The 27157-nt window shown below is 39.1% G+C and overlaps 1 protein-coding gene across 3 annotated transcripts in view; it reads right to left on the bottom strand.

The window, feature by feature from the left end:
• Window positions 1–19328, bottom strand: part of PRMT3 (protein arginine methyltransferase 3) — a 48372-nt gene extending 29044 nt beyond the window's left edge. For 2 of the 3 annotated variants that reach the window (XM_042837273.1, XM_042837274.1), the window contains exons 1-9: window positions 19149–19328; window positions 18870–18952; window positions 17615–17664; window positions 16163–16265; window positions 15088–15241; window positions 12967–13108; window positions 10208–10273; window positions 6286–6407; window positions 2772–2871 (exon numbers count right to left, since the gene is read on the bottom strand). In XM_042837273.1, the coding sequence (XP_042693207.1) occupies window positions 2772–2871; window positions 6286–6407; window positions 10208–10273; window positions 12967–13108; window positions 15088–15241; window positions 16163–16265; window positions 17615–17664; window positions 18870–18952; window positions 19149–19315 (987 nt within the window). In that variant the 5' untranslated portion in view covers window positions 19316–19328. The remainder of the gene's footprint in view (window positions 1–2771; window positions 2872–6285; window positions 6408–10207; window positions 10274–12966; window positions 13109–15087; window positions 15242–16162; window positions 16266–17614; window positions 17665–18869; window positions 18953–19148) is intronic. The other variant, XM_042837275.1, reaches the window with a different exon arrangement.
• Between the last annotated feature and the right edge of the window lie 7829 nt (window positions 19329–27157).

Raw genomic sequence — 27157 nt, 5'->3', positions numbered from 1 at the left:
AGTCTGCATGCTGGTTTTAGTAGGATACAATTACACAGATGCCCTTATTGCCCGATTTTAATTTTGGTATATATACTTCAGACGTCACAAGTAAGTCACTTAGCTGTTACGTCAAAAGTAAGATCACTGTTCACTGTCTGCTAATTTCTTTCACAGGCTGGAAAAAAAAAAAGCCACCAAAGAGGCAGTTGCTCATGGTTCACCCTCTAAGCCTTGAACAAAACAAAACTGGATCTAAATAAATTTTCAACTGAAAAACATTATTTCAGATGATGACAAGTATAGATTTGAAATACTGTTTGGATTTGTCTGTATCTGACATACAGACACCCAAACTACTCATTACATAATACTTAAGATGGTTCTCCCATTTCTGCATATTCTAAGGGAATAAATGTAAAAATGGAATAGGTAGGAATAGCAACCTGTGGAAGTCACAGGTCACTTACACAAGTAGAATAATCACCAGAAATCACTGCAGTGAAGGTGCTCGTAAAGCAGTGCTGTACCTTTGATAACACACTCATGTGCCAGTTTTCTCAGAAAGTGCATTCTAGAAATATTCCTGCTGGATGCAGCATCTTTCCCTCCCTCCAGCCTCCGTTCTATTGCTGCACACCTGCTTATAACTTCCTGATGCATGGCTCTAAAAAGCTTACAGAACTGGTCTTCAGCACCGCTCTCTGCCAAGCAAAACCAAGCGATGGCATGAAGGGTTTAGTAATTGCTAGTGCAGCAGCTTGCTGGCTAAAAGCAGCAGCAAGTTTTCATATTTTTTGTTACAAAGAAAAATTACCCATTGAGGTTTCCCTGCTAGTTCATCCAGACATTCCAAACAAAGAACAGAAAACATGATATACTGAGATCCTTTTTGCTTCCATGCTTAGCAAGTACAAGATCTTCAAGCAGGTGGTCAGTCAATTTTCAAGCACTTCTGTTCTCATATTAACACAAAATATTTCACACTGCTCAGAATCAGAGAGTGAAAAGAAAAAGCCAATTCACACAGTTGTGAAAATGGGGAACATGAGAAAGCCAGACAAAGAGGAATCTTCATTTGCATCTAGACAACATAAGACTCCTCTCTGGACAGTGTTGGAACTGTCTGTGCTCCATACCCAGCTATCAATCTTACACTCACAGCATTGTCCTCTTTATCTCCGTATTGCAGCAACCTATAAAAATAGTAACACCCCTAAATGTTTAGAATACCTCATTAAGTCAAGCGTACATTTATATAATTGTAACATTAAAAGCTAAATCAGCACCAAAATGGGAAACAGAGAACATCCATTACCTGATTTCTTACATGAAGTGCTTTACATCGTCCTCTATTTTACCTCAGAGGAATCCATTTACAACACATCTTAGGTTCTGGAGTGCCCAAATCATTTTCAGAAGCAAAACTTGGACTCAAAAATAAAAAACATGCTCTTGAAAACATGATTCTGGCACATATATTAGAAACTGATCAGAAGTTTCCTCAAAAGAGCTATTATTGTTTCTAGTGAAGTCACTACGTTGTCAGAAATCACCAATCATAACACACTGGTTTTTAATCCACTACTACCGCTGCTACTAGTTTAAATCTTTACTGAAACAAGCAACCTCCACATTAAATTCAGCTCATGCTTTACATAACATTCTTTACAGCAGTGGAACAAAACACATTTATAGTTTGCCAGCACATGAAAATACTTCAGAACAATTTATTTTCACCTTTATCTGGAAGTTAAATACATACGGATGCATAGTGAACATGCCCAAAGGCCTCTCTGCATCTAGAACAGCCACACAAAAGAATTTAAGCTTTCACTACTGATCTTAATGAAAAATTCTTCTATCCTTTAAATTCAAATCCGAACAGTGGCAATTATTATGGAAAAACAACAATATTTTTTTAAGAGCTTTTTCAAGGTCTGTGACATAGGAAACTGAATTGTGGAAATCCACAAAAAAAGTCAGAGTGCTTCCTACCACACTTTTGACAATGAACAGACTAAACCACTACGTAATTCAGCCTGACCCTGGGTCTTGTCAAACAGATTTCTTTATTAGTAGCAGTGCAAGGCAGCAAGCACAACTGTGTTTGAAAGAAAGCATATGAAAGAATGATAACAGTCCAGCACCTGAAATCTAACACATTCCATGAAATAACCAACAGGAAATGCACTAAGCAGCATACAAATGACCCATTATCATCATCATGTACTTTTACAATCAGTTATTTCATTCATACACTAAAAACTCTGCAATCAGTAGCAATGCTGTTTTCAAGTTCTCTCTATTTACAGATTTCGCAGCATACACGCTCCTCTAATTCACTTTCCCTGTCTTGAGTTGTCTTCATGGACTTAAAGGTATTTTATTTATCAAAATGATCTAAGCTACATGACTAATACAAAACATGAAGTATTATCATAAGAGCAGCTGCAATATTACTATTCATGAGTATGGAATAGTTCCATAGATTTGCATGCTCAACTACGTAACTCCAACTTACTGGCTATATCCAAAACAGCTTAACTGTACCTACAGAACTTTGACCTGAAGTAACATGTACAACGAAGATGAAGAATTCTATTTGAATACCACATAATTTAAACTGTCATCCCACCTCCCAGGTTATGAAAAACACTGCTATAAGCACAGTGTCTTGTTGGTTTAAGAAGTAATCCTTGAAGAAGAACTTTTCAGGCGTTTATAACGAAACAATGCATTTTTTTTCCTAAGAACAGCAATGCTTTGAAAAGAACATTCATATGCCTTACCATCCATTCAGATATAATTACATCCACTTTCTCCAAAGGCAGATCTACTTCTTCAATTCTTCCTTTGATTAACGTAATGGTATTTTCAAGTTTATTTAATCTGCAAGTCATAACATAAGCCAGTTAGTTTATATTTCCATTAGATGCTGTCAAGAGAGATATATTGATGTCTCTACTGAGCTGTTCTTCCCTCCTCCCCCCAAAAAAGGCTAAGAGGCAATATTATTCTTGTTAGTTATACTTCAGAGGGTATGTTACCAGAATGCCAAAAATTTCAGGACATTAAGCATCAGGCAAAGGTGGCAGACAGTACAACTGTGTACCTCCAACTTCTTGTGCATGCAAGCGTGCAGACTTCAGAACCCAGAACAGAAAAGAAGCCAATTTACAATTATACTCCTTTTTATTTAGAGTTGCTTGTTTCTAATTATCCTTCTTTGACCCTTGTAGTGTAAGTCTGCAGTGATTAGAGGCTACTCATCACACTAGGACAGAAATCGAAGTTAGCTTTGTACAAAGCTCTTCTGCACAACTGTGCTGTTTTGCTTTCTTTTGTCATTTGAGGAAGCCAGCAGCAAAGCCACTGTGAACATTCCCATTTAGAACAATATTACAGTTACTCCATAATGAAGGCCTTGTCCTCGCTGTGATTTTTGCCAAAATTATCTGCATTGCTTAATTATCAATCAGTATTACCTCACGCACAAGTAATGACACAAATATTCTTTCTGTATAAGGAAGGTATTTTTGAAACAAAAAACTCCATGACAGTTAAATTGCTACATACCTATAGCTAATGTTACAGAGAGCAAAAAAGTACTCCCAAAGAAATTTATCTATCCACTGTAGTTCCCATCCCTGCCCCTTCCCCCCACAGCCTGACATCTCACTCTCTCACACCATCTGACTCTCAATGCAAATCAGTAATCACATTAAAAATTCCATCTAGAAGACAATAGGAGAAATCAGAAAAAAAGGAGGGAAAGGGTCAAAGGGCTGCTTGAACACGTGGGCTATAAGAAGCATCAATTAAATTCTGCACATGCGACAGCCTTCCCTTAGAAGAATAGCAGTTCACCACTAATATCATACTTAGTTTTGTAAACAGGAGTCAAAACAGAAGTTCAGAGGGAAAAATAAAAACAGAAATTAAAAGGGCTATCACTTGTATCAATATTTTAAGAGCAAAAAGGACGTAAAGATAACATTGTAAATGACACTGCACAAGGACACTATAAATCAGTACTCTTCCTCAGTATTTTTAATTACATATTTAATTTCAATTGTAACATACAAAGAAGTTTACAGACTGTAGGAAAAACAACTTGGACACTATTTATGCACTCCACGTTGCAATTAATACTTAATATTGCACTTTTCTTAACCTGGTATTTATTTAACAGAAAAACGTTACAGCACCCAAGTGTGACATGTTGTGTCCCCAGAATTACACCTCAAGAACAATATTACTGTATCATTAAAATCCCATGAACTGTGATCCCCAAATTCCTCAGCAGCTATTTTTGCTTTTTATTTCATAGATGCTCTGAATAGAAAAAGCATTATTAACCTCAGTTATCAACAGTACATATTTTAGCCTACTTTTCCCATGCCTCAAGCTCGAAAATCCTTAAGTGCTCAGGCACCATTCTTTTATTTTTACACAAACTCACAAGCCTCCAATATTATCCCAATAAAGGTAAATTAGTGAAACATTGAATAGATAAATAAACTATTACATGAGAGGAAAGCCTTCCAAACCATGAGATCTGAAAGAGTTGAGAAAAGTAATACAAAGTCTGACAGCCAGGTATCAGAGGTGTCCCTCAGGATTCAGCGCTAGATCTGATACCAATCGAGCAACCTAGACGATGGGAAAGAATGCACCCTTATAAAATTTCTGGATGGATCTCAACTGAGGAAAGCAGATGATAAATTAGAAGGGAGAGACTGTAGAACCGAGCTGAGAGGAACCTCAGCTTCGCAAAGACAAAGACCACCTCAGCTGGAATAATCACAAAACAAGACAGATTGGTTCTTGAGGGTTAGAAATCAACTCTGGTTGCTTTTCTCCACTCTGTTCTAACAAGGGGTGCTGGTGAACAAGTTGAACATGAGCAACCAGCACGTCCCTGTAGAAATAATAACCAGCTGTGTCATATACAGAAGATGGGAGCAGCAGCTCAAGGAACAAACATTTCCTATTTGACACTTGTGAAAATACACCTGGAGTGCAGCATCCAGATGGGAGACCTGCAGTACAAGACAGTGACATATGGGATTCACCAGGATAACCAGAGGCTGGAGCACATAACACTCAAGGAGAGACTGAGAAATGGGTTTCCTTAGCTTTAAGAAGGAAAGGATAAAAGGTGAATACCCACTGCCTGCCCCTACCTAACAAGAGGTTGAAGAGGTGACAAAGCAAGCCTCTAATATCACAAGGACTGGATGAGAGGCAGTGGACAAAAGCTGCAACCACAGAAATTTCAATTTGATATTTAAGAAATAAGAGTGAGGCTAGTCAAATAAGACATTTGCCAGAAGTTCAGACAGAAGTGGCAATGTCCAGAACTTGACCAAACAATGTCTGAATCACCTGCTGCAACAGAATCCGAACTGAATGGTGCCTAGACCAGATGTCCTTCAGGGGTACCTTCCACTCTACACAATTCTGTGACAGTTTACATGGTACACATTGTATTTGTCGTTTTCACTGAAACATCTTTTCTTAGCAACCTCACAAATAGCATGCTGTATAGTGCTACTGAAATGGATCTTTTTTCCCCTCAAACTATAGAAAACAGAGTACAATGGTAATCACCAATTAGTGAAAAAAAAAAAAAAAAAAAAAAGAGCACTATGTTTCCAACTAAATAAAATGAGATAGTAGACTTTTATTACTCCCTACAAAGAGTGAGTCCCTTAAATATAGTAACATAGAAAATCTTACTAGAGAAAGGTTGATACCACATGATCACAAAATTTCACGTCTCTGTTGGTGTTAAAACTGGTGAAAATAGCTAATACATAACAGGTTGCACCGGGAGGTGGCGGAGTCACCTGGAGGTGTTCAAGAACAATTATATGCTGTACTAAGGGGCCAAGAACAATTATATGCTGTACTAAGGGGCATGGTTTAGTGGGGAAATACTGGTGGTAGATGGACGGCTGCACTGGATCACCTTGGAGGTGTTTTCCAACCGTGGTGAGTCTATGATTCCATAACAAGCTTTTTTTCTTTTTTTTTTTTTTTCTTCAAATCCACAACAGTTCCAACAGGAAGATCTAAATATATATATTTGTATTTAAATGGACACAGTAAAGTGAAGCTTTCAATTTTCTGTAATCCACAAAATTAGCTTACAGAAATTAAAGCCTGTTTTAATCTTCAGATCAAACAAGGACTTCAGTAAAAGACAAACCAAGTGATACGTGATCATTAATTAGGAAAAATATTTTAATAACTTTTTACAGCAATATTTACCATACGCTCTTTCCACAGCTTTCCTACCTAATGATGTCCATGGCTTGATAAATGATTTCAGATTGGTCTACTCCAATCACTTTCTTTGCACCTGCTTTGGCAGCAAACATGGAGAGTATTCCAGTTCCGCAGCCAACATCCAAAACAACCTGAAATGAGTAAGCAACATATTTTTGCTTCCATTTATTTCCTTTGCTCTGATTTTTCTACACACCCTTCTACACATTCTAATGGAAGAAAAAAAAAAAAAAAAAAAAAGGTAGCACCAAATCTTCCTATTACATTCAGATTTCCAAGTCAAATCACAATTGTAACTTCAGATCTCCTATAGGATCCTCTGCCTTTTACAGACGGGAAATAAAGCAGACCAGCTCCCGCTGCTGCTGAGATCATTTTCATCCCAAGTAACTACTTAGGAAACAACTAAAAAGTTACATAAAAAGGAGAAAGAAGAAATAAGAGCCTTAAAAATTGTAATATTAGTGAATCATCCTAACAACTGAATTTAGCACATTCTAACTTTGCAGTTTCTCCTGAAGTCTGAAAAAATTGTATTCTTTCCAGTAGTTTAATTCCAACTGTAGCACAAGAAGATAACATATACATAAATACTCACAAAGCCAAAAGCCTTTATATTTTCTTTAAGTAGATCTGTTAAGTAATTTCAACAAGTGTAAAAAACATCCACAAATTAATTCTAAAATATCTACATTGCTCAACATAAAGAACATCTGAAGTCACTGAAAATTCCTATCTCTTTGTGTAAGAAAAGAAATGTCTCAACCACAGACTGTTCAACACTAAAAATGCATTCTCTCAACATTCTTACTATATCAATATTTATCTTCTTCATTGGCTATGTCCTTTTTAATCCAAAGTAAATTCACACAACTGTTCCTATCTTACATCTTAAGATTTCTGATTTTAAATCATAATTACATGTTTGTGTGTTTCATTCTTCCCTTCAAGTATAAAAACTCAATGCGATAGTTAAGAGGTACATATGCTTCAAAAGGAGAATACAAAAAGAAAGAAAATGCCTACTCATTGATAACACCAGTGTGCCATACCTTCTGAAACTACTAGTAACAGTAATCAAAAGAATCATCCATTAGAAGGGAGTACCAACTTATTTCACTAGCTCCCCTTAGCACAGATTCCACTGTTGTAAAACGGTCTTCATAGCTTTCATGACATGAATTCTTCAAGACATGGCATTAATTCATTAAGGAGATACCACATCACTTAGTAATCAATGTCACGCTTGAGAATTACAACTCCTTTTTACAAAATATTTCAAGGCAATAATGCACTCTTATGAACGAACAATTAAGACTGCTTGGCACAACAAAAAACTTACATAAGCCCTTTTAAATTTCACACTACAAGTTTTCAGAATTTAAGCTCATGAATGTTCTGCACAATAGGCACGTTTGCACTGTATATTATACAACTTTGAGGATGAATACAGACAACAACACTGAAGCCAGCAAGAATTAAAATACCCTTTTATACTTTGCAACAAAGCGTGACTTCTGTTGCGGTGCACAGGGAAGCAGCAACTGATGAAGCAAATGCCACCTGCCTTCATAAACAAACTTACTATCTGGAATCAGCCTAGAAAACACTGGCATCCCAGCACTACCTCTGAAACAAAAGTTGGAGACATAGTTGTTCTACTTGAAGTCTGCAGCTTTCTTCCAAAGGGAGTCTGTGCTGCGACCCATCTGCGACACGTTACGCAGGAGTAGCAAAGGCTACAGGAGTGCCTAGGCTGAAATCTTCTGGAGACAGGAATAGGAAGTGAATAGAATGTTCCTGCAGCTGTTGAAATCTCATGCCCCCAGAATCATCTGTTCTAGCACATGACCATGGTAGTTAACAGAACTGCTGAGCCATGATAGCTAGAAGTCAGAGCCAAAAACAAACCTCTGCAAAAGACTGCTCTTGACATGCAGTTGTATGAAAGAGAGCAATCACCACAAATGGGAAAAAAATCAAAATGGACAACATTTGGACAGCTGCCCTGGTCACTTAAAAACCCAGATGGAACTCATCTAGACTTAGGCAGGGGACAGGGACGGAGAAAAAGGCAAGGGAGAGAATACGCACAAGCTGGAACACATCTGAGGAAGGGAAAGGCGAGCAGAATGATCACCAGTTAGCCTAAGGACAAGGGTCTGCAGCCAACACATTCTTGCAGTGATCACATATGGCCACTCACCAGGGATCTGGAACAGCTGGACTAGTGATCTGACTATACCATAACACACGCAGTTATCTTGTTTTCATAGTAGGAAAAAAAAAAAAAAAGTACTTCAAATTCAGAAAAACAGGCTTTTAGCTAATTTGGTCAATTAAATTAATTCCATCTATGAATTCTTAGTAGAAGGGATGTTTTAAAAACCTCTTTTTTTTCTCCTCAATACAGCATTGATGACATAGATATGCTGATTTCATGCACTTCTAAGGGACACTTCAGATTAGTAATTAAAAGTTTAGATAAGCTCTCTTAATAAACTACTCTCATAGCTATCTTTTCATAAACAACAAAAAAGCATCACCACATATCTCCTAAAGGGAAATGTCATATGATTTCTATAGATACTACAAGAATCTTGGAAACAGTGTCAGACTATTCCTTTTATTCATTTTCTTAGCAATTGTAAACAAACTTTTAAGAGGAATCTGCTTATTTTCTCAAGATGGAAGTTTCACTCCTCAATACGATTTTGAGAGCATCATATGACACCCAAGTTAAACAAAGCATGTGAACACTTCCTCAAGCAGAAATCTGCAACCCAAAGATCATCTGGATACCAGCTAATTGGGAACTCAGAGATCAGCTGCCCTCTGTGAAAATCCAGTTATCAATTCAAGGTTCATCTGTGAAACTGAACTGCACACGGGAAAGTTTTGCTTCTTTACTGAATCTTTCTGCCCTGTAGGACGAGCCATCAAGCTATCTGATCATTCACAACTTTTGACAAACTGTCAGCATCATGTTTTAAAGACACTTTTGCTCGCTGTCACTGCAATGAAAACCTTAGCTGTGTTTAGTAAAAACAGGCTTATGACATGAGCTGAAGCAAAAGTTGCTAAAAGAAATCTGATGTAAGAAATATAAAGAGCAGCTATTAGATGGGCACATCTTCATTTCCTCCACAGCTATTCTCAAGTCTTGCTGATTAACAAAGTATCAATCAAAATTCAAATAAAAATTGGAAGTTTATGGAAGATTCCATGAACTTGCCAGCTGAAGAATGTAAGTAGTAAGTGGATGAAAGCTACTCCAGAACAGAAGCCTGCGTAGCATAACTCAGAAGACATCAAATTCATCAGAAACAGCCAAGCAAAATACAGAAGACAAGCAGGTTACAACTGCACTGGGGTCATAACCACAGTAGGATCATAAAGACAGGTCTCTTTTTTCCTCATTGCAAGTGGAATACCAGCTGCTGATTTCAAGTCCCTTCGTAATAACCTAGCCTGGATGCATTAAGCAACAATTCAGCAAGGCAGTTGCATGTGAATTCTTCCCCAGTTTTAATTACTCAGTGCTCCTAGGATGTCTTTACTGAAATCAGGCACAGATTGAAATTCACTTAAATTCTGTTTGAGCCCCTCTAAGATGGATTCTGCTTAATATACTAGACAAGAAAGGCTCAGCCTAACCCCACCAACATAATTAATGAACATCCTGACACAGCACACACAACAGTGACAACAGCAATCAACACTTCTGTTATCAGCACTATCCACCCTCCAGCAGCTGAATAACATTCTATCAACTAATAAAAGCTGAGTCTATTAAATCAAACCTTGTCAGTGCAATACTCCACTTCCAAAGCCACAAAGCAGCTGGTCTGTACCATTTCTACCACTTCAAGGAACAGAAACATAAAAAAACCCACAGAAATTACTGAATTTTCTGAACTGTTTTACGCACCTTGTCTTTGAAGATATGTGGATTTTGATAGATGAAGTCACGATAGCTTTCTGTACGCACTTTATCCTATGATTTAAAAAAAAAAACAAAAACACACACAATGTTTAATTGGCTTATTTGTACAGTTCAAACATGCTGAGCAACTGGCTTTTAACCTGACCTTCAGATGTCTTGTTGCTACTACACCTATAAGGATTCTGCAATCAAAGCAAATCAAGTCAGCTGAACCTCTACAAGTGGAGGAAAAAAAAATAGCAAAAACAAACATACAAAAAAGACAACTTACACCATACTGACCTTCTATGTTTGATTTTTGGATGCTTTAAAGTTCCTAACGAGCATCTAACCAAGAATTTATAGCATCTTAGTGTATGAAAGCTGATGGAGTAGCTCAATCTGCCAGAATGGTGATATATTAATTCATTTAATGTGCATCAGCCAGTACACAAATTTACAGCTAGGAGTCAGTTTTGGAATTGCTGTTGTAAGTCAGATGTTAGAACAATGCAAATGAAAGCCTTACAAAAGTGATCTTTATCTAAGACATTTGGCCTAGAAATAATACTAAAGTAGAAAAATAATCAAGAGTACATTCTTCTACTATGGCAGATAATTTTCAGAAAAAATATTTAAATTAAATAAATTTTCTCTAGTGAGAAGTGTTTTATTAGGAAAAAAAAGATTGGAGTGAGAACAAAAGGTATATTCATAAAAATTATTTAGACAAACTAAGCTATACTCAGTCTTGAAAACCCTAGAATCCAGATAAGGTTAAAAAGCATCATCTCACATACAGCCCAAACAGTGTAGAAAATTGTACTTTAAAAGTACACAACTATGAATAAAAAAGTGAATCCTCTAAAATTATATTTTATTACTATAATATTACATTGAGAAAAAATATTTCAACAATAACTATTTTTACTAGTTCACTTCTATCACACTATTTGCTGAAACAACCAAAATAGAATGAAAAAAAGGGTTCAACATCAATCAATAATGCAGTCAGCTGCAAAGCTTTCAGCTTTACATCCTGCCCACTGACACTGCCTCAGCACTGCCCCAGCTTAATCAATACAATGCAAGATCCTGTGTCTCCTATATGCATTACTGGCTTGAGTAAGCCACAGTCATTCACTTTCAGGTCTCTCTACTTACGAATTACTTTCACTCACCATTGCCACGTCACACTTTTTTTTTTTTATATGAAGTGGAAAGAAATTTCACTCAGATTACTATACAAGACATTCTCAAGAAAAAAAATAAAAAGGAACAGGGAAGTGACTGGGCATTTCACTGCTGAAAAGCAGCAGCTATCTTTCCTGTATTTGAAATAAGTGCTGTAAAAGAAACAAACAAACTTTGTGCTGTCACTACTAAGAATAAAGAAAAAAGGTTTCAAAACAGAGTGTTGTCAGACAAAATGCAGACAGCCTCCTTCCTTCAAACGTAGCGAGTTACTGGCCAATTTAAATAAGGTTGATGCACCAAAACCTAAGTAAACATCAGGCACACAGCAAAACATTGAATTTATGCATGGTAAAAATCAACCTTTTCCTGTTTAGAAAAGAAGTCAGAATTCTGAAAGGCATCCTGACAATCACTCCCTGAAATCAACAGAATATGATTTTCTAAAAAAAAACAAAAAAAACAAAAAACAAAAAAAAATAAAAAAACAAAAAAAAAAAATCGATCTTCTGCAGAGATGCAGAATTACTAAGAACTTCAGTAGCAAAGGCTTCCCCATCCATTCCCGTGACATCTCAAACACTTGTCTTAATTTTTAATATAACTGACTGCCAACCCCAACTTCTATTATTTATCTTCAAGGTTTTGATCATATTTCCCTAGCTTATGCATTCTGGAGAACATCCCTCCACCTCTGCAGCAGTGCTTTGTCTCTCCACAGCACTCCCTCCCCTTCATAACCTACCTCATACTTACACTATTCTTAATACAGATCCATGAGTATTTCTACAGTGGGGCCACTAACTGATCTCCAACACAGAAGGATACACATACTACCTGTAAGGACTAAGGTACTTCCACAAGTTCATATTTTATCCATACAGGCAGGAAAGAATTTTATTTATGCCATAAAACAGTAAATCTGCTTACAACACTCTTAATCGTGACTTTTTCTATGAAAGGAAGCATTAAGGGATGTTGGTTTGCATGCCAATTATAACATTATTTTCTTTTTTGAAGTTAAAAGGGCATTACAGGTTTCCCTTTGAACAATTCTGACTATTTTATATCATCTTTATTATGTAAGAGGTACACATAATTTTTCCAGCTGTTCTGTGTTCTATTATCAGTATGTTGGATGGTGCACAAATACCTAGTTTCAGTTTTACAATATTTCTACAATACTACAATAAGGCAAACTCTAATTGTTCAGAAAGTATAAACTTAGAAAAATTCATTGTCTGTACCACATTATTTCATTTCTCTTTTAAGCCTACGCGAAAAGCTGCTTCTGCCAAGGTAGAGTTGTGGTATGGAAAACAACATTTCAAACCACGTATCTGTAGTGAATGATTCTGTGTACCTAGTACTTCCTGTACAGTAAACAGAACTTACACAAAAGGAATAAAATTGAAAATAGGAACTCAACTAATCTCCAAAGGAAAAAAATATTTTGCATAGAAAGGGTTAAAAATGCAGCTGCTCTGCAGTATATTTACAGGCACACAGCCCACTTCATTCCATCTCTCCTCTTTAGTCCTACTAAGATGCAGTTGAGATCACTTTCTAACCTTCAGCATCTCTTCGTGTATCCCATAATGCCCATAGGAGCTGAAGTAAACGCCATCCTCATCCTCATGAAGGTCTGCAATGGTGTTGGATGACGAGCTGCTTCCGACATCGGCATTCATCACGAAATCCTGTGCAAATTGTCTGTAATCAATTCGAAATATACTCTTGAGACATGCTTACGAGAGCACGACCAGGAGGTGGGGGCAGGGGCTTGAAAGAGAGAAGGAATCCAGACTGCCCAGGGGTTTCTACAGCAATGGGTCTGGCATAGACTTCAAATGCGCACAATCTCCCTCTGCTGGCGTCTGGAGGCTGCTGCATGACGATCCAGCACTTGGTGCATTACCCTTCAGCATTTCTCTCTCACTTGAAGCAGTAAACATCAGCACTGAAACACTCACTGTATTTATCTATGTGCCAGCCACAATTCGTAGTTAATTTCTACTTTTATATAGGAATCATCTGTTCTGCACTTGCTGGTCTAATACAAAAGCTAGAGCCACAGTGGTAAACATCCACAGGGCAACAACAGAGGTCATGTCGTGTCACGTAGATACGGACTCAGTAAACAAGCAGTACTGAAGAACCATTCAGCACACATCACTGAATAACTCGTGGACAGCTAAAGAAAGAACTTCAAAGCTGAAGCATTAGGGCGGAACCAATTTCGTCATAAACGACTGCAGAGCCTGGCAAGCCTGGAGAAACATTTCCACAGATATTACATTATACTCATTTAGCAGGCCCTCCCATATTCTCACACTCATAAGGCAACAATTTCCAGGGAGTTGCACGACTAATCCTAAACAGACAGTCATTAAAACACCTAACATTTTTTCCCAATTCTAGAGAGAAAAATCTGCATAATATAAACACTGAGACAAACTGCAGTTGCATAATCTCCCAAGAAGTCTCTGCAGACAGGTAAAGCACGAGAAAGCTCCTTCACCTAGCTTTTATATTCCAGAAGCTCGGGTCAATGAACCAGCCTTCTAAATACTGGCATAAACCAATTTCAATGACCAAAGACAAGAGAAAAAACAGGCTGCTGTAGCTTAAGGTCCCTTAAATTAATTTCCACTTCACATTTGACTTCCGAGCTACTTTAATCGCACTGAGGGAAGCCCTATGCTGTCTGCCTGAAAGAAAACACCTGTACACAGTCATAAATAACAGTACAAACCAGTATCACTACAAACTACAGCACACAGGCTACTACAATGTAGCCGGTTAATCTGCCCATAATTTCAAAGCAGGCTGCTTCATCACATCTACAACTGGCTACTTTTCCTGCTGGTTGATCCCTTCTGAATTGGAAAAACCTACACTGAAAAAGAGCAGTTAAAGGGTCCCGCTTATACCAAGGGGTAGCTTGATGAACAAGCCTAAAATACGTAAGGCTGAATGAACCTTAGAGAGCTGAAAAGAAATTGCAAGAGAAGACCTGAAATTCTTAGAACAAAACTGCCTATTTTGCCATAGTTGTTGGGATTTGAAGGAGAGTATGAATTAAGTTCAGTCAACCCAGTTTTTCAGTGCCTTATCACTGCAGTTATCATCTTGAAATGATATTTCCATATAGCATTGAATCTCATGTGTTCTCTAAAGGAACTTAAATTCCTGTTTTTATGCATATGTATCATTAACCTGCATTCTGAAGACCTCAAGATTTACAAGCATGACGTACAGCTGTTGAAGGAACTGGATTCCACTTAAAAATAAATGGGGAAGGGGAAAATTGAATCAGCACAAAAATATCTCTCAAGATGCTCCAAGTCTTGTAATTCAGACTCCCTCTTCTCCACTGCATACATCTTCAACACTTAATTCATATTTAAAGGACTACTGGAAAAGTGTTTGAAAAACAGAGTGGTCTGAAGAAAAGTACATGTTTCTGTGTGTTTACTCAGCCTTCCTAACCATGCTTTGTTTACACAGTTTTCACAATTTCACTGATCATCAAGAAGAGAAAAATTAAACCACACAAAATTTCTAACACAAGATATGAGTTCTATTCCACTGTTACACTCTACTACTTCTTACAAATCCTACTGGTCTTAGAAACTGTTCTATCTTGCCTAAAACACATCAGATAAAAAAACCTCACCTAAAGCACTTACCTCATTTTCTGAAGATCATCTTGTGCTCTAGCGAAGGCTGCTTCAGCAAGTCTTGCTCTGTCTTCTGCATGCTTTAATTGTTTAAGGAGCACCGAGGTATCATTGAAGCCATTAGAACACAAAATGTCTGTGGGTTCACATAGGTCTTCTGTATCTGTTGAAACAAAAAAGGAGGAAAAACCATAAAACTGCTTATAAACATAATACTCAACCAATACTGCTATTTCTGTTTCTTGTAGGCAATAACATCGCTGAATTTGAGAGAGCCAGCTGCAGAAACTCAATAAAAGCAAGATGCAAAAAGTGAACTCAAACTTAGCAAAACAAGTACATCCTGAGCTGAGACTTCTTTAAAAAAGTTATCAGCGGTTCAAAGGACAATGCCAGCACGTTTCCAGGGGTGTTAAGAAGCAACTGCAGCTTGTCAGGATAACAACTTCACTAACAAAAATAAATAAATAAATAAACCATAACCAATAAGCCAATAACCATAAGCCAAATAAGCCAGTAGGAGGTTTGTGGGCTGCTAAAGGACATTCTGAAGTCAAACTGTATTCCTAAGGATTTCTAGCAAACAGACTGTCAGAACCACTAGAAAGCCTAACTCTCATCTTACATTCCCTTTATCCAATAACAATCCATATAAAAGATGAAAGAATTTTCAACACAACTAATTCCTTGCTCTATTCTTCTACTGTGGATTTTTTTTATTGAAGTCACCCAGTTTTAAGCGCCTATGTTTAGGAGGTTTATAAATCCCATAGAAGCCTCACTGAAATATAGGTGTAATACGCCTTTCATCTGCTTAATTACTACACATAGCAACTAAGAACATATTTAATGTAAGTGAATGCAGATAATAAACAAGGCTACAGAAATCCCAGCCATTAAAACTAATTGACAATATGTGGTAGAAATATCAGAGAACGATGTAACATCCTGACTTAAACTATCACATGGACCTTCTTAAGCATACTGAAATTAATTTCAGTACAGGAAGGGTTACTTTGCATGATGCAAACATCACATTTACCTCAAGATACAATACATTCAATTCTAAAATACAATCTCTTACCAAACTGAAGCAGGAGATCATCTTCCAGCTCTGGTTTCAGATATTCCTCTCCATCCCAAGGCAGCGGGCTGCTGAGTGAATTCAAATAAGCTGGCATAGGTTTCTAAAGGAAAGAAGAACAACATGTAGGCTACAACATGTTGAACAGAACAACATGTTGAAAAGAACAACATGTTCCTTCGAAAAAACAAACCATCCAAGTCCATTCAAGACAATAAAGCAAAGGCCTTTTCTTCCACCCATTAAAATAAATGTGACATTTCCAAAGCAGCTTTATGGCAAGGGCTGTGAAAAATACCGTTTTAAAGCACAAGCAGCTACAGTAAAGAAATTAAGTTCTGTCTTCCATCCTAGTTCTGACAGCACATATCCAAAATAGCATACTAACACTACAACCATGGTGACCATAGAACAACACAAAAATACATCTAGAAGCTAGACTGGTAGCAAAACCCAGGATTGTGGAACCCAGTACAAGCAGCAAAGCATAGGAGACTGACAGATGTCAAAAGGTATCTTTAGGATTGCACTGCTGCCAGGAATCAAGCTTACTCAGGTGTTCAGCTGTGCCAGGCTCACAGCTTACAACAGGGCTAATCTGTAAAGCCAAGATCCTAATTGTGCAAAGTCTTTCCACATCCACAGCGCTTTGGGGATCAATTTCAGAAACAATACATTCTCTTCCACTTGCATAATTAATAGGAATTAATTCCTTTCCTTAGGAAAAGGAGAGGTCAGATTCTGGACCAGTTTTTTCATTTAAATGATTTACTGTGAATAGTTAGTTATGCTTTAAATAACCATCCAAGGATTTAAGTAAAGACTTGAAAATTTCATTTAAAAAAACTTCAGTTGTGCAAAATGTTCTTCCTTATAAACGTAAACATTCTCAGAACAACCAAAGAACCCATATTCAAGTCAACACAAACACAAAAGCTAGCCAAGCCTAACTTAAAACCATAGGTGCCCAACAGCTTTTCTTGTTATTTTTTGCAAAGCTTAATTCTACATTCTGAGACCTAAGTTTCCTTGCGCTGCAGCAGAGTTCTACCTGGCTCACATTCCCACGAAAGCCTTTTTTGCACACTTGTTAACCAAGAAACTTCTGTCACTGTGAGGTGACCCCAATACTAGAGCCAGACCTCCAAGTCAGAGGCCAAGACGAAGTAACAAAATAGTATCACAGAACACAGCACCAGCTTTTTGCAAGTATAAAATTTATCTCATAGAAACAACAGAAGTCACATTAAATAAACACATCTGAAATTAAAACAACTTTATAGTTAAAATGCTCACACCTAAATAAACCAATCAACGGCTACGAAATTCTTACTTCTACAAGTGTCATCCTAGTTTCCATACAGTTATTTTTAAAAAGAACATTGAAAGCATAGTGTCTTGATTTCACATTCTCCAGACATCAACTACAGAAATATTACATGGCACACTTACCTTCAGCCTGACAAAGTTTATTAGTTTAATGTATCCATAAAAATCAAGTCCTGGAAAGAAAAAAAAAAAAAAGCAGAGACAGCTTGTGTTACTGAAAATCCACATTTTACAGTGATAAGATTAGTAATTACCTGTTCAGTCAGCCAGCTTCCCCTTAGGGTGTACATCATCACCCAGTACAGTTTTCCTATCTCAGATATGCCATCTACAATTCTGCTCTTTTTAGGTTCAAACTATGAAATCCTCACCTTTAGTACAGATACTTTCACCACATGTCAAGAAAAGAAAACATGCCAACTCATCTCACTAGCAAGTATTTCCTTCATTTAGCAAGCAATGTACATTGGAACAGCCATATTTATCTCCTACCAGGCCATCTTGCTGATATTTTAGACTGCTGTGCTCCTTGTTATACTTTTCAGCTTTCTGCTTAAAAACAAACAAACAGGTAAATTGATCCTACTAATCAAGAACACACACTTATAGTAATTTAAAACCGCAGCCTAACTCAAAAAGATCAAGTTACTGTAATTATGTACTTTCCTCAAGAGCAGAGAGGATGCCACATAAACCCAAAATACCTTCTCTTGGGTTTTAGACTGAAAGCAGACCAGGTGTAAGTATTTCACACACAGATTTCTAAACACTTCAGGTAGTTCCCAACCCTTCTTCTCTCCCATTTTTCATACACACTCCCAAAACACTGTTTCTCCAATCCTCTTTCTCTTTCCTCTGTTGCCTAGGTTTTCCTCTACCAGCAGTAGGATGTGAATTTGAGGTTCAGCAGTTCAACACTTAATTGTTCCAAAGCACACCCGTTAGCTTCATGTACATCCTCCTGTATGTTCTTTCCTTTAGTCACCATCTTGGCCTAAATGCACAGGAGTCTTAAGCAGAAATTAACCTTAAAAAAATCATCATTAGATTTTTGGTTCTCCAGTTATAAGTCCAGACATCACATAGCAACTTGCAAGACAGGTGACTAGCTCAACTCTATTCAAGGCCATGCACACTTAGCACAGTGCTTGAGGAGACAAAGCAGACAGCAGAGACTCAGTGAGCCAGCAGAGAGCTACTAACCAAAGAGAGCCTGCTAAGAGCTCTCTCAGTAAAGAAAACATGCAGGTAACAACGAGCATGAATATAGATATTGCTATATCCTATCACCAACATGAAATCCATTAAGCTGATCTTCACAACTTGTTTTTAACAGACAATAATACATAGGTAGTTATTAGTCAGGGTCAGCACCTACCGTGTTTTCTGACCACATCACGAACATTAAACTGATGCTCCGCGTTACAATGGCAGAACACATCTTCGGGGCTGCAGAACCACCTGCAAGCAGACAGTTACTGAGTACACAGCACTCAAACACCATTACGTGGGAGCTGTAACGCACGCAGCTTACACTGCTGCATTCCGACACACGGACATAACACGGCAGAGCCAGAGACACAACCTGAGGGCTGGGAGCCCCACCTGCTGCACGCCTGCCCCTTTCCTGAGAAGCCCGGCCCTGGGGGCCGCTCACCTATCGCAGAAAAGGCAGCGGGCACGCAGCCCCTCGCCTGCTCTCCGCTCCTCCTCCTCTTCCTCCTCCCAGGCCTCCTCGCCGTCAGACAGCTCAGCCATCTCGTCGTCCCGCTCAGGCCCTGTGGGCACAGAGTTGCCAGCCGCCTCCTCTGCCCGCGAGCCCATTCCCGCGCCGCGCCCCGCGTGCGCCGCTTCCGGGCCGGCAGCGCGCCCCGCCCCGCGCGTCAACGTGAGAGCGTGGCAGCGCGCACCCTGGCGGCGCCCTCCGGAAGCCGGAAGTTGCAGCTTTGCCGGCCGTTATTTTTCAAAAGCGCGCGCGCGCCTCTGCGCCGCGAAAGGAGGGCCGCCAGGCGCCACCTGGCGGGCCGAGTCGGGAAACGCTTGCAACCAGCAGCGTCCGCCTGAGGGGAGACTTAAATAGCGGGAACGGCAACTGCAAGCTGGCTTTTAAATAAAGTTTAGCAAGAGATTTTCAGGACTGCCAGCCAGAGTGAAATGCAGAAAAATAAATAGAAAAAATAAGATGGTTGGACACCACAACCTGTGGTGTCTGAGGAGCTGCAGTTTGCGTTCTGTTCTGACTGAGGGCTTTGTGCCTGTCAGTAGCTCCATGTGCACCAATCTGCCGTACTGCTAGCAGAAATATTTCCAAACATAATGGAATTCCTGCTTTGGCTTCCTTTTAAAGCTAACAAGACTTCTAAATGCCTTACTAACTCGACAGATTGGAGCTGCCTCAATTTTGCAGTTTCAGGCAAACCCAAAGAGCACGAGAAAATCCAAACACAGAAACTGATTTTGGATATGAGCGGAATGACAGATTTTAAAAAGGAAAGTTGTTTCCGCAGCTATTGAATCAGTCTCCTTCACAGCCTCTGTTTTTAAATTCCATTATCCATTCAGCATTGCTCCTTGTGGACACAGCAGTATGCAGCAATTCTGCAAGTGCTGCTTCGTGGGGTAAAGCAATGCTCCTGATGAAATTTGGTTTCCTTACAAAGTGATGCATCACTGCTCCTTGACTAGGAAGCAGTGCAAAACGCTGTTAAAAAGCACTGCATGCCCCCAAAGTGCAGAAGAAACCGAGGCAAGCCAGATGCTGCTACCCTTCCTCCCAGAGTAGAATCTGATCCTAGGAAAGAAACTGGTGTGATGCAGGGTGAGAAAACACACTTTTCCCTCTGATTCAAGCAGCTAATCACAGAAATAGATCCAACAGCCACTGTTGTGCAAGTAGTCCTTGGCTGATAGCAGCAAGGCAGGAACAGCAGCGTCTTTGTGCTTTCCTGAAATTCTCCCCCACTGAAGGGGCAAGGGGTCACTGATTGCATAGTCTTTGCTCCATTGCACACCCTCAGCTATTGTTGAGCCTACTCAGAGAGCAACAGAGTGAATGTGCCGCCAAGCCTTGGAACTGAATCTTTTTTTATTATTATTTCCTTTAATTGCTTGGAGTAAGATTCTCAATAAATGTAAAGCACCTGTTCATCCAGAGCAATGTCTGTAACTCATTGGGTGAAGACTGTATGAAGTCCTGCATCCAAAGCACACAGCTTACACCAGAACCTCTTGGAATATGATCATCTTTGTTACCATCTCCTAATCCTTATAAAGGGATTTGCATGGTACAGGAAGATTTACAATGTAATTACTATTCCATAATCCGGGCCAAGGGGAAGAAACTTCAAATATTTACGATTTTTTTGGACTGCATTTCAAACTTTTTTTCAGCTCTAGAAAAACACTGGGGAGGCCACCCAAGGGTGTTCACACACCAAATGCAGTGTCATCATATTGCTTGTAGGCCACGTACATTTATTCTCTACCCGTCACCATCATGCTTGCCATTATTCAAAAGCATAGAAAGTGCGTTAATGGAAACTGCTTGGAAAGCAAGTGAAACATTTTTGAGCAAACTATTACTAGGCTGCTATCACTTTACCTTGTGTAATGTACACTTGAGAAAAATAAAGAGAGAGAAAATGTAAAAAAAAATGTATAGATAGATAGATAGTAAACCCAATTGATTCCTAGTCAGTTGTATAGGTCTAAATTTACATAGCAGTGACGTTCTTCAGTTTTAACCACTCAAGGTCTCCAGCAGAACAGGCAGTTACACAGAACCATGAAGATCAAGACTGAAAATAATGGCTCAGAAGCAGTGCTTATGTGGAAAGGCCCAAACATCTGAAAAGTTATCCCACACTCCTTTGGTGCTAAACCCATCCTGCTACACGTATGTGCTAGGAAAGATACTCCCAAAATCACATGTATGATGGCAATTACTATTTTATATCCAGTCCTCCCCTCCCAGTTTGTTGGACTTTTTATTAACGATGCAAACTCTCTGGAGCAAGCAGTCTTTGATCTATAAGCAGATCTGGCTTTTCCAATACTTTATGAGGCTTTTTTGTTTTTTTTTTTTCCCAATACCTTATGAGGTTTTTCCAGACTTTATGATGTCTAGCAACAAGGAGGTTCATACAACGTTGTCACTGCCCAACGTCACACAGCAATGTAAAGCACAGATGCAACAGCGGCAGTCAATGCAACAGAAAGAGGCCCAAAAACCTCATGCAAAAACCACAGGGGCATCACTGCAAGTAAAGCATCATTAATGCCGGTGACAACCTTACACCTTTATTACCTCTCAGCTGAAGGGTGAGTTTAGACTGTGTTAATTAAGAGCGAAGAAAGATGCAGTTGAAGCATAAAACAGAAAATTTTAGTGCCAGTTAGCATACAGTGGGAAACAAGATGTGATATAGTGAATTGTAATAATAATAAAACTCCTTATCTTCAGGGAAAGCCAGTAGTTTTGAAAGTGGGATCACAATCTGGATTTACATACTCAACTAGTCTTTAGAAATTTCATAATGATGGCTATATTCCCCTTACTTCCATACTGAGATAACGGGGCTGTGAGGCATTTTTTATCCGGGCAGACATCCCAGGGGACTCTGTGTAAGGCTCACGCTGATCATAGGGTGGGAATAGGATTGCCTTTGACAGAGAAAGCAAGCCTGTATATGCAGCTGGAGTGGGGCTGGAAAGGGGCTGCCGAGAGAAAGCGTGGGATACAAAAACCACCAATGTTACCAGTTTTTCCTCTGGGCAGGTGGCTGCTGGCTTTCTTTTCAGGCTCACCCTGGAATTATGGCTGGGTTATGTTACTAAATGTGGGACTCAGTATGTTGCACAGATAATTTTCATCAACCACTCCCCTTTCTCCATTTTCTCTTCTTTTACAGTCAAGCAGCATTTCTCAACCTGTCAGAAAATCAAAGGCAATACAGGGCATCTCTTCCTATCCATCATACAGTCCCTTTGCAACTCAGGTGACAGCTTTTATCCTTACATTTGAATCTTGTCTCAAGGCACAGTTAGGTGAGACGATCCAACACACTTGTTTGCTCCCAGGCAAGGAGCCCTGCATCTTCTGCATCCGTTCCTGTGAGAACTTCGTGCACTGACACATCTTGCTAACTTGGCAGACTGTGCTTGTGGAAGTGGCAAAGGGCAGTGCTCCTCTGCTGCAGAGCTGCTGCATTTAGGGGCAAACCTACAGTGCTGAAAAAGGAACTTAAAAAATGGAAATAATAAATTAAAAGGGCACTGATATTAAGAGAACCTAGAGCTTAGTGAGCTTAGTGCCTAGATTTTCACAGCTTGCTATTGGTAAAAGCTCACTTGAGAGGCAAGTAGAGGAAGAATGTGAAATTTTGTAGGTTACAGAGTAAGTAGTAGAGAGCAATGTAATGCAGTTGTATTTCTCGTGTCTTCTATGTATGCAGTGTAAGTGATTTGCCCTGAACATGTGTTAGCTTACAGCTCAGACCATTCTCTCTGTTACGGTGGATGCAACAAAAACACGATTATTTCTTTCTCCAGCTCCACTCTCCCTAACGTGTGGCTACCCCAGCAGTACGGGGAGCGATCCTGATGATCAGGAGAAGCTTAAGTGTGTCAGAGAAAGAGAAAAAAAATTAGAAAGTAGAATCAAGCATAGGATTAGATCTACCAAATCACTTTTGCTTTTTCAACAAAGATGCAAGAGAGTATAGATTGCACTGCATTTTTAATAAACAGGTTTCATAGCTCACTGGGCTCAATTCATTTAGTTATTTGCAGAAGAAATGTGCTGTTTTACCTGTGTTTCCATCTCTGGAAAAATGACAGTGACTTCTACAGTGTTTTGACAACACAGTGATGGGGAGCATTATAGGAGTTCAAGGTTTCTCTCCTTGAAAAATTTTGAAAACACTTTGCAGAATACCAAAAAGTTTGGGAAAAGCATTCTCTCAGACAATCTAGCTGCCCTAAAGGCTTCTCTGAAGAAAGGCAGAAGACTGACTTAAACTTGCATAAATAGTGTAAGTAAACGGTAGCACAATGTAAAGGTGCTACCAAAAGATCTAAAAAATAAAAATAAATTGAGGAAACTGAGGTATCTGCTGCTAATCAAAGATACTAAGCAGCATCAATCTAGTATTTTGGGTTTTGTGCCAGCTTTTTCCAAGTTTAGGTTGTCTTTTGGCAGATTTTTGCCTCATTCTCAGTTCGTTTCACTGAACAAAACTAAAGAAAATGGAAATATCCTTCAGTAAAACAGCAAGTTCTTCTGATAACTATTAATTTCCACTTTTTAAAAAAAGGTGCTTGTTTGAAGTTTTGTAAGTAGTAGCTATGTGTGTTAAACCTCCCATTCTTTGCATCAGCTTATTTTAAAAAAAAATAAACCAGCCAATCAGAAGTGCCTAGACTGACGCTGTCTCCCTCGGCTAATCCAAGGCCAGTAGAGGGATAATTTGATTAAACTGAGACCCCAATTTATTTAGCTTTAGTTCTGGATCAACCTCTCCTTAATAGAGTGCTGTCGTCTCCAATTGTTTGATGAAAATTAAAGTGACATAAATACCATGGGACTTTTTCAATCTGATTAGTCAGCTAACTTGCATCAATACTGCCCCAGCCATCAGGCGCTGGCGTCCTTCCTTTCACCAGCCTCACTAACAACTGACAAGTTCTCCTTGAAGAACGGGCACCCACGCTGCCACTCAGACCCCCACACTTAACCCATCATCCGTCCTCAATGGCTCTTGTTTGACAAGGTGCCCACACCTTTTTCCATTGCCGTTCATCAAACAAAGCTAAATATTGTTTTATTAGCAATCAATGGCCTGTTAATCCCAAACGATTTCACAAATCCACTGAGCTCCCAAGCTGATTATAAACGTTTGGTGGGGTTTTTTTTGTTTTGTTTTGTTGCGGTTTTTTTTAAAGCTGCTAAATTTCAGATGGATTTTCTCCTCTCCTGACCCTCCTGCACTGATATGGGACATTGAAGCTGGTAAGCAAAGCCACACAAAAAAAAAAAAAAAAAAGGCTTGTTGTTTTATTGTTGCCTTTAACTGAACATTTACAAAGTTTTGTCAAAGATCTTCAGTTTAAATTTGATCAAACCTACACCTTGTGGTGTTAATCAACAGATTTCCCTGCTCCTCCACTTTCTGGCCATTTGTTTGCAACTTAAGAATAAGAAAGCTTCTGAGCCTTCCTCTTGCTTTCACAGCAATATAGTAAATTCTTGCTTAGTCTGTGGGCTGATGGAATAAGAAGTGAGAGAGGGAACTAAGCTTTTTTTATTTACAATATATAAAATGGTAACAAAGTTGAACGCTGCACCGCTGAATGATGCACTGTTCACATCCAAGTCAGACAGAATGCTTGGGCAGGCTGATTCACTCTGACAATCCTTTCTTTGCATTCTGGGTCTCGGATGTGTCTTCTGTGAGGCACAAGGGGAGCAGCATCACAAACACATTTCCTCTTGGACGTACCCATCCTTGCTTGTTTTACTTCACCCCAGAAATGCTGATCATGACAGCTGGTAACATAATGATGGCCCACTGGCCATGGTGCAGATCACCAGGCCATGGCAGATGGGCTCTGCTGGGAGGCACACACATATTGTAGCTCCTGGAAGTAGATCCTGAGTTTTGAGGCATGGGGACTTAGCTTGGCACCTTTGGCTTGTCCTTTGCACATTTCTGTTTTTTTTCTGTAGGACGTGCTCCCTATGACAACTGGAAAAGAGGAACTATTGCAAGCTAACACCTCAGCAATGATACCTCAATGGGTCCAGAGGAAGGCTGCAAGGATACTCAGGGAGCTGGAGCACCTGCCCTATGAAAAATGCTGAGGAAGCTGGAGCCTGGAGAAGAGAAGGCTCTGGAGGAGACCCCATTGCAATCCCAGTACTTAAAGAGAGCTCAAAAGAAGGAGGGAGACTGACTTTTTACACGGTCTGATAACAACAGGACAAGGGAAATGGTTTTAAACTAAAACAGGAAAAATTTAGCTTAGATATTAGGTGGAAATTCTTTCCTGAGAGGGTGGTTGGGCACTGAAACAGGCTGCTCAGACTGTGGATGCCCCATCCCTGGAGATGCCCAAGGTCAGGCTGGATGGGGCCCTGGACAGCCTGATCTGCTGGGGGCCACCAGCCCATAGCAAGGGTTGCACCTGGGCGTCTTTAAGGTCACTTCCAAACTGAGCCAGCCTGATTCTACAATTCTATGAATGACTGTGCATACTTTGCCCAAAATAAATCTTGGAATAGGCAGATTTTGCTCTTCGATGCAAGAAAACCATTCAAAGGTTAGTTGTCTTCTTCCTGGACCTGAAAGATTCAGCTATGACTCAACTGAAAAAACAAAATGGACTAAGCATGTGTTTTATGCCCTCTGTGCAAGGCTTTAACATACCTAAATCTTGTGTTAACTAGGAAATGAAAAGCTGTTTTGGCTGATAAATTCCTCTGGGCTGAAACAAAACAGTTTTTCCACTTCATCAGCCATGTAACAAAGTACCAGTTCTGAAATGGATTATAAAAGTAATGCTTTAAAGGCAATGTTTCAAATTAGTAACTACCTTTTGGTAGAGCACTTTTGTGCTCCTCCATACCTAGGCACAATTAATGTGAATGCAGTTGCTCAGAGAATAACATTAATATAGCTCCAAAGAGGACTGTATAGTCTGTTTTAAATGGCTTTCACATATACTCAGGTCTCTCTTGGGATTACCTCAAACTCTTTTTCTAATATATTTTCATTTGGACAAATATCTATCCTGTCAAAAAAAAAAGAACATCAGAAGATTGGAACATACTATCAGAAAATACACCTACCTACTTTCAAAAAGGATAACATTTTAAATCTCAGATATTTTGACCAAGGCATGCAAGTTTTTGACAGGACGAATAAAATAGAGGTGTTGGGTGTTTTTTTTTCCCCACTATTTTTTGGCTACTGACATAAATAACCCTCTTTTGTTTGCCAGGAGTAAAAATGGGCCTACAGTCTTGAAGAAGTTTTTTCCAGTTTTGTATTCTTAAGAACAAACAACAAGGACTAACACAGAGGGACAGTTTGTTGTTCAATTATTGATCAAAATACGTGACCTAAAAGATCTTTACTGTTTGTTTTAAAGGCAACGTTTTCTATGGGAAAAAAAGAAAATAAATGTATAAATTTATTGGTGAAAACAGAAGTTGCAGACCTGCAAATACAGTTGTTTTTAATTTAAGTGCTGGCTTACAGCCATGACTTTATGTCAAGATTGTAGTAGCTGCCATCTACCAAAGCATTTTGTTCCATTCCATAGCACTGGAAAACAGTATCGTGGTTCTGAAGTGAATTTCCCATGATCCCCACTTAACTCTGTTGTTTGGATCAGCAGACTGAATGAAGCTAAATGAGAGGTCTCCAGTCCAGGTGCACAGCAAATACATTCCAGCAGCAGAAATTAGGCTCTGAAGCAACAGCAGCTTCTTCGGACAGCTTCAGACCACAAATGCGGTGCAGATGGTGAACCCAGGGAACCAGACTGAATCTTAGCTGGTGGATAACTTAGTGTGGCACAGCTCACACATCTCACGCATCTCACTTCTGTGTATTGATCTGCCCCTAACAAATTACTGATGTATACATAACGTTTTCTGGTGCC

Source organism: Centrocercus urophasianus, unplaced genomic scaffold, assembly GCF_019232065.1.
Source record: "Centrocercus urophasianus isolate 14NV4802_14NV808 unplaced genomic scaffold, USGS_Curo_1.0 seq_7, whole genome shotgun sequence".
Lineage (NCBI taxonomy): Eukaryota > Metazoa > Chordata > Aves > Galliformes > Phasianidae > Centrocercus > Centrocercus urophasianus.
This window is presented reverse-complemented; position numbering and strand designations above follow the sequence as displayed.